Consider the following 8,614-nt stretch of genomic DNA (forward strand, 5'->3'; position numbering starts at 1 on the left):
GCACGCACGCACGCACGCACGCACGAACGCACGTGTACGTACACACGTACGCACGCACGTATACGTGCACACGCACGCACACACGCACGCACGTTTACATACACACGCACGAACGCACGTGTACGTACACACGTACGCACGCACGTATACGTGCACACGCACGCACACACGCACGCACGTTTACATACACACGCACGAACGCACGTGTACGTACACACGTACGCACTCACGCACGCACGTATACGTGCACACGCACGCACACACGCACGCACGTTTACATACACACGCACGAACGCATGCATAATAAATCGGTAATAATCGCTATCGGGTGTTGTCGTGCAGACGCTACATAATCGCTAACTCGAGTTAACGCTTAACTATATAATATCTTTGCTTTCCACTATAGATATCTAATAATACAAGGGATCTTATTATAATTAAAATGTATAACAAACTAACTTATTAGAGATAATACAAGTCAGAAGAAACGCTCACAAATAGCTCATAACGAAAATGACCCTCATACATTGTGCACACACGAGGTATACAGTCACAATGTAAAAATACAGACCAAAGTTCGACGGTGGACGTGGCTCAGAGGACAGACTATTTCAGTCAGGTATGACTTTTTTTCAGAACGTACGAAGCCAGGCATAGTGGGGCCCTGCTAATGTTTTGAATTTGAAATAAATTTCATATCACTCTTGCGATTATCAATAGAGTATGATCCGTACTTCCCACTGACATGCGATTAGTTCACTCTTCGAAAAAATATGAAAATCTTAATCTAGCCAAGTTCGTCTTTGTTATTTAGCCAAACCAAAAAAGCAAGCTTTGAAGTCGCCATACTTAGAAAACATCTTCTAATCGAAGAAATATAAAAATCTGAATCTATTCAAGTTTCTCTTTTGATCATCAAAAGACTAGCGTACCTTTGAACCATTCACACTTCTATGCAATATCTATGGAAAATATCTAAGCGAACATCTATAGAAGTGTTTGTAGCTGTACCCAATGCGAAATTCAACGTTTAGATTGGCAAAAGGCAAATGTATATATTTGAACGTAACCGGCATAGAAACAATAAGCGTTTGTATAAATATAAAATAGTTCAGGCATGAAGAATCTAATCGCGTCAATCGTGAAATTGAGAAGTGCTACTTGTATGTGTATATTATCAAGAGCTCATAATAGAGATCTTGATATTATCCAATGCATCTCGTACATATATTAACCATACTCGGTAACGGCCGAGACAGATTTTTAAGCGTAATTCTCTACACTGCCCTAAGTGACTCCTACCAACACCACCAATTTTCGACTGGTAATATGATATCTTCCGTTTCATTAAGCACCTCCCTTATATCGAAACGTTTTCCATTTGTGTAAAAAATTTCTCAAATGTTGTTCAACTTCTTCAAAAATTAAATGTGAATGTGCAGTAAGAAGTGTGAAGTAAATACGTTTACGAGGTTTATGGATTATAAACCAAGCACCACCTCATATAACCTAGATACGATCAATATACAACTGCCAATACGTAGCTTTTCATACAAACGATTAACAATGCAACATTCTAATATATTATTCTTAATATGGTTAGCATAATTTTTCACCAAAAATATTTGTATAATTCTGAATTTATTACCCTTGATGCTTTACTACATTTGGTATACATTTCATATAATGTAAGTTAGTGAATGTAGTCATAACTAATTTGGCATACAGCATTTTGTCCACTTTGGCAGTATAGAAATAGCAGTAGCAGCAGCAGCAACAGCAGCAACAACAACAACAACAGCAGCAGCAATAGCAGCAGCAGCAACACCAACAACAAGAGCAGCAGCAGCAGCAGCAACGCAACAACAACAACAACAACGACAACAGTAACAACCGCAGCAGCAGCAGCAGTGGTATATAGATCTACGGCCTTATAGTCAGCCACTCAATATTGCGAGCAGAGTAAGCAGCACATGGCCTTCACCCCTTCCATGCCAATAGTATTACAGATAATGACTTTCTCTCATCCTATCGTAAGTAGTACATAAGCATTTGTCTAACGTTAGTCACCACCGGGAACCTAACACCCAGAGTAATGATAAAAGCTTATAAAGCTATCCTGAATACTGATGTAGGGTTAGGGTTAGGACTTAGGGTATAATGCAAGGTAAATTTTAGGGTATAAGATAATAAGGTAAATATCCTGCTAAGTATAATGTCCGTAACGATAAGACCTTTAATAAAAAGTGACATTTCGTGTACGTTTAGGAAATTAAATACATAGCCCTCCGCTCCGCCGCAGGAGGGTTATAGTTCTAGAGCTACATGCGTGCGTGCATAGACATTCTACATTAGATAAACAGATTAGGAAAAGTTGGATAAACAAATACATGGAAAAGATATGCATTTATTGAAACTCGTAACTCGGTTTTCTGCTAATCGAAAATAAAATTGAACAAAATGTGTAGCTACACATCCAAATACAATTCTCGTATAGAAATATTTAGTCAAACTGGATAACCAGTTATAAAATTGTAACCATTATAAAATATTTCAATAAACCGGGAAGCAATTCATAGCCACATCGCTTTCACTTCAAAAATCAGCAACAGGCACGAGAAGACTATACAGTAACGTTACTTCTTAAAGCTACAAATATAATTTATATAATATAATTATAATATTATATAAATTATAATTTTCTATAATTAGCTTTGTTCACGTCTGTAAATCAAAATGTTGCCGATTGCATATAAACATTGACATTCTTACACAAATGTATACATAGTTAGCATCTGTGTTGCAAACACAATTGGCTGATATCACATGCAGGCTTATTATTAAAAATTATAGGTATACTTTCTCTCGTGTTCTTCATATGTGCTAAGATATGGACCACGTTGGCACTATAGTATAAAGTGTAAACCCTTATCTCACGACAAGGAGAAAAACTACCTTCATAAACAACACACGCCACACAATCACGACAACTCTGTCAAGTGTCCCATGCAAAAAGTAATTCTGAACTTGGATAGTAGGACAATGAGAATACAAACTCATAAGGCTAAGTAAGCAGACTATTTACAGATTTCAGTAATAATACTTATCTCTCACCATGCAACAAACAGAGTGAAATTTCATTCACAGCCAACACGGTGCCTGGCAATAACGTGTGGTTAAACACATCATTGCAGTGGGAATATAAACTTTAACAGACTTTAGGTTCGGAAGCATTGGCACTCTTTGGCATGTCTGCTGTCAACCAGCGGGTGTAAAGGGCAATGGCAGATGCCCACAGCGATAAGTTGGTAAGTCCTATAGCGATGTACAGCAGGAGAAATGGCCCACTCATATGCATTATGCGGTAGAGAACAATATTGTGATAGAAGAAGATTCCTGTTCCAACACATAGGTTAATTCCTGCCAGCAGGAACATCCCTGTGTGATAAAAACACTGTGTGAGATTTATTGAGCATGACTCTCCATGACATTTTAATAATGACATCATTAATAATACAATAATCAAGAGTAAAGTAACAAACTGCAATTGCTTATATATATCAATTTCAGCTACCCTGGCACTTGGGTTATGCATAGACATAACATGATGCAAACCCGATTTCTAAGTGCCATGTAGATGCAGCAATAGCAACGAATTGATTTGCAGCTGTTATGTTCCCTTTCATAGTGTTACTTAGAAGAGTGCAATTTGTAAAAATGACCTCGTTCAAGACTACTGCACCTTTTATTATATAATACTGTTGGCAAAAGTAACCGCTGCAATGATTAGATTACAGGTTCCTCGATTCAGCTAGACAAAATTTCTAACTAAATTTAAATATAGGAGAAATGTACTCGTATGACAATGGGTTTACCAATTAATATTATATATGACCATGAGTTTATGAACTTACCTATTGCAACTTCTTTGGCAAAGTAGACATATTCATGTACCCAGGCTGCTACACCTACTACTGTTAAGAGAAAGCTGTTCCTGCACCAACTTAGATAGCCTGTGACAAAAGCAGACTACATAATCAAACTTAGATCAATAAACACACACACAAGGTATACACAATTTTATTCTAGATGTGGTTTACTTTATCAAATTGTATTGCTTTTCCATTACCCAGTTGGGCACAACAATTTTGCAACCCCCACCACAGGAGTTTGCTAACGCTATGGCCCTGATATGTCAATGTTGCAATTTCCATAAACGTTGTATATAGCACAGTCTTTGACAAGGGAAACATCTATAAACGAAAAGTGACACATGCCTAAACACACGCATGCACGCACCGTAAAACGCTTATGACCTCCCAAGAGAAAACGAGTAATATCCCAAACTTGCCAGTTGCAGACACACAAATATCACAACATATCTGTACATCGCATTCCACCTTGATCACGTACCTATCATACATAATCTGGAAGATGCAATTTAGCTCAGAACTGGGTTTGGAGTTTGCACTAGTCTACTACTGACCATATTCACCAGCAGGAAGATTAGAACCATAGCGGACGTGAAGCTTAGTTAATTCATTGACGGAACTAGCCTGAACATGGTCAGAAGCACTACACAGTTCCTTAAAGATCAGATATACTTTGTGACAGGTAGTAAGTCGCCAACATTACCAAGAATGACATAACAACATCAGAATCTTTTTTCTAGCAGAAAACCAGTAGCTGTCCTCATGCAGCTATACAACCCTCACTACCTGTGTTCGTCCCACAATCGACTATAGATGCCTCTTTGTATGAGATCCACCAGTCCTGAGACCAACATACACGTACTGCACAGAGATGACAGCTATGCACAGACGTGCAGCAGCCCCTGTAAGTAATTAAGGTGCCCAAGACCAGTCCCTTTGAGATGCACTCACAAATTAGGGCATGTACTGTACTAGAGCTTCTTACAGCTCAGTCAGACCATGGAATTGCTCCAACCCCCAAGAGTGTCATGACTCAAAAGACAGTTGAATGCTTTCTGTAAAGCGAACCAACAGACTGTGAGCAATCATTACTTATATATATGTATATATACATATATATATATATATATATATATATATATATATACATACATATATTGCCCAAGACACAGCCTGATTATTACTATTAGCCACCAGAGTATAACGGGAACCCCTTTTAGAGGGAGGTTTCACAATTCTAACCAAAAGTGCACAATCCATGTGCTTACCGCCCTACTATTGTGTTGCAAAGCTTTTTTGCAGATCAAAGGCCACACAAGTAGAACTTTCATGCAACCCTATAAGCTCCATGCATGCTCTGCGCAATAGGATCCACGGTATAAAGGCTACGAGGATGAGTTATGTAGGGAGAAATCGTGGAATTTGTCAGACCTGTCAGACAGAACGTGTATTTTTGGCAGGTCCGGCTGATTTTTCTTACGTTTCATACTGACTGTCCAGCTCCATTTTCCCTGCAGCTGGGCGATGTTCATTACGACTACAAAAAATCAGTGGGTCCAACGACAATTAAATTGACTACGTCACGAATTTTCCTATGGTAAAATTTGTAAAATTTTTGTTGCCATTTTTTACATTAAAGTAAGAACTAACGGGACTAAACGTATCGTAAAATCATCTACCTGCTAGATGTGTTCTCACTAGTTAAAAATCCAAAAAACCTAGACGATTTTGATATTAGTGTTCCTGCACATTTAATTGCTTGTATGGCGCTATGTTGCGTCACGAGTGTATGTTTCACATCAAACCAATAATATAGATAAAATTTTAGAAGTATACATGCAGCGCAATTTAACCCATAAAAAGGTGAACAGAAATTACTTATATTTTGTGAAAAATTAGAAATATTTTTTTATTTTTAGTATTTACGGTGACGTAATCACTTTAAGTCCCTTACCACTTGCCGGCCGAGTCCGGGCCCATTGCCGGCTGAGAAAGAAACTTTACTTTCCCTGTACATATAGGTGGCTCTATATATATATATATATACATTAAAACTCGCATGAGTCGTCATCGTCTAACTCGTCAATTAGCATAATTCGTCATGGAAGTCAAAGCTCCGATTTTCTCTCATAGTAACTCCATTGGAATAGCCCCGCCTAAGTCGGCATTTATAAGCTGTCATTATGTGCAAGTCATCGCCCCCAGACAGGTACCATGTAATACAAACAACAGTAATTTCCCGTCTGTAAGTTGTCATCAGAAATGACGATGGCGCAGTGTACGGTCTAGGGGATGTGATGCAGATCTATATGCGCTTAGGTCAAACCGACGAGCGCTTGTAGTATAGCCAGTAGTAGCCTATACTCCCTGATTTACTGTCGGACTCCCTGATTTAACACATGCAGTAGTCCGTGTGACTCCCTGAAAATTCTGCTATACTAACTAGTTTGTTCCAGAGAACGGCCTTGCGGAAAATTACCGTATTTTTTCAGCAATTGTTCCAAGAAAATTTGGCATATGTCGTCATTTTCGTAAGTCGGCACAAATATGCTGGTCCTAAAAGTGTCGACTTATGCGAGTTTTACTGTGTATATATATAAAATAATATAGATATCAATAAGAATACAAGTTTCAGCACACATATTAAGGTACTCCAACTTCAAGAAGACACTATATACAACCTAACAGTAACATCACATGTGCGAACTATATATACCGGTGTCCCAAACTAGGATTGTCCAACACATTCATTATATATATATTTATATATATAAGTTATAACTATATACCTATCTAACTTTTTTGGCTTATGACTGCCATTGACATATTTTGCATACCATTTTCGTTAGCAAGACGCACTACCCATCCAATGCGTATCGGATCCGTTTCATCACTGTATTTGAGTAGCGAAAGCCTCACTGTTCGTCCAGCTCCTGCTCTAGCTTTTAGCAAAATCGGTTCGATTTGTGTTCTGCTTGTTGTTCGCCTTTGAGTGTGACTGTTGATATGGGTTTGTTTACTAAATAATTGCTGACGCTGTCGCTGTCGCCGGGTTTCAATCTGACTCTGACCACTACCAAAGCCAATGACATTTCTTGTAAGATTATTAAAACATAGGTTGAACCGAAATAACGAAGTACGTTGAATACTCTGACGTAGCGTAGATTGAAACATAATGTAAAATTCTTCACACTCGTTGTCGACTTCTTTCCAACCAAGGACTGAAGGAGCTCCTTGTTTCCAACAAGTGACCTCACTAGGAGGCGCTAATGCATGCTTATCTTGTATCGTAGACCGGACCCACCGTCCGCTATTTTGCAAAATTACCAGAGTGAACAGAAAAGATAACCAGTCCACGCCCGCCTTTCTTGCCGCCGTTTACAGATTTCTCCTGTTCTAACCTGTTCTGTTCTGTTCTGTTTAACCTGTTCTGTTCCTGTTCTGTTAGTAAATCTACGTTGTAAAGAACAGCAGTGGCCTACCCCGTGATCCACGGCGTAAAGATTCTTAGACAAGCCACAAGGTAACCAGTCCACGAACTATAACGCGGTCTAGCCTATAGTACTGCTCAAGAGTCAAGGGGTCGTTGTCGTATCACTATCAGGTACGTACTACAGATAGTAGTCCGAGATTCCTCTGACCAATGCCCACACCGACGATTTTGGTGACGACGGCCTAACCCACACCAAAACCACCAAAATCGTCGGTGTGGGCATTGGTCAGAGGAATCTCGGACTATACAGATAGGTAACCGAGGTACATTCTGTAGGTGCAAATCCACTTTAGGCACCTTAGCCTTAGGTATCACGAAGTGAATCTTAACCCACTGATGCACTGACTTTCCTTATATCAAGGATTGATGCACAAATGTTTAACTGCCCACATAGCCATGCTAAAAAGCGCCACATATCGGACAAAAATACTACTATTATACCACTAAAAATTATGTTGTGTATTTTTAGCTCATCTGACATAGTCAGATGTAGACCAATAAATTGTGCCCTAAAATTTTTTTATATTCTGGTGTTATTTTAGGGCCCAATAGGCTTCCATAGACAAAACCTGTGAATTCCGACATGCAAAATGCACGACAACCTTTTGACTATTTACGGCCGTGTTACATAGAAAATCAAAGAAATACATAAAGCCGTCGCTTTATTAACATCTTACCTACATTACAAAACACTTGTCATGCAGTATTCTCACGGTCGGACATCCGGGACCTTTCGCCGTCCCACAATTCATTGCGCGTATAGCAACCAACGCGAAGGGGCAAACATTGCTCATTAAAGGGACGCTAAGTATAGGCAATACCTGAAGCTAGAGAGTAGTGCGATCGTTTATTTTGCAGTTTAGTAGTTTGAATCAGCAACTAAAATGGTTAAAAGCTGTTGTGTGTTTCGTTGCACAAATAACAAAGCGAAGAACCATGAACTTTCGTTTTATTTAATACCAAGTGAAGCTACTGAACCCGAGAGAAGAGTACTGTGGCTAAAAGCTATCAATCGCGGCACGCAGGAAGGCAGTGGCAGTGCCAGTGGCAGTGGATCTCTATGGCAGCCCAAGTCTGACTACACCTATGTTTGTTCAGCTCATTTCATATCAGGTTAGTACTTTCATGAGTGATTATACTTAGTTATAAGCAAAATTCTTTAGAAAATAGATAGAATGCCACACAGTGT

At 39.1% G+C, this 8,614-nt stretch overlaps 1 protein-coding gene and 1 long non-coding RNA gene across 3 annotated transcripts in view; one reads left to right on the plus strand and one right to left on the minus strand.

Annotated features, from left to right (window-relative positions):
• Window positions 1-2,387: 2,387 nt before the first annotated feature.
• On the minus strand, window positions 2,388-7,175 carry LOC106814082. Its single transcript, XM_014818362.1, has 3 exons — window positions 6,770-7,175; window positions 3,915-4,013; window positions 2,388-3,438 (listed from the first exon to the last, which is right to left on the minus strand). Exons 1-3 carry the CDS (start codon window positions 7,104-7,106, stop codon window positions 3,209-3,211), a joined length of 666 nt encoding a protein of 221 aa, XP_014673848.1. The 5' UTR covers window positions 7,107-7,175; the 3' UTR covers window positions 2,388-3,208.
• A 98-nt stretch (window positions 7,176-7,273) lies between these two features.
• The window catches only part of LOC106814094, a 2,411-nt gene continuing 1,070 nt past the window's right edge, over window positions 7,274-8,614 (plus strand). The window contains exon 1 of one of the 2 annotated variants that reach the window (XR_001394542.1): window positions 7,274-7,536. This is a non-coding gene — a long non-coding RNA (uncharacterized LOC106814094). The remainder of the gene's footprint in view (window positions 7,537-8,614) is intronic. The other variant, XR_001394543.1, reaches the window with a different exon arrangement.

Source organism: Priapulus caudatus, unplaced genomic scaffold (genome assembly GCF_000485595.1).
Source record: "Priapulus caudatus unplaced genomic scaffold, Priapulus_caudatus-5.0.1 Scaffold25, whole genome shotgun sequence".
In the NCBI taxonomy this organism is placed as follows: Eukaryota; Metazoa; Priapulida; class Priapulimorpha; order Priapulimorphida; family Priapulidae; genus Priapulus; species Priapulus caudatus.

Excerpts from the sequence above, each read along its gene's own strand:
- LOC106814082 (XM_014818362.1), bottom strand. The coding sequence starts at position 7,106 with ATGTTTCAATCTACGCTACGTCAGAGTATTCAACGTACTTCGTTATTT. Across the intron at positions 4,014-6,769 it reads GCGTCTTGCTAACGAAAATG|GCTATCTAAGTTGGTGCAGG; the intron begins GTATGCAAAATA and ends CTTTTGTCACAG. Across the intron at positions 3,439-3,914 it reads TGCCAAAGAAGTTGCAATAG|GGATGTTCCTGCTGGCAGGA; the intron begins GTAAGTTCATAA and ends TTTATCACACAG.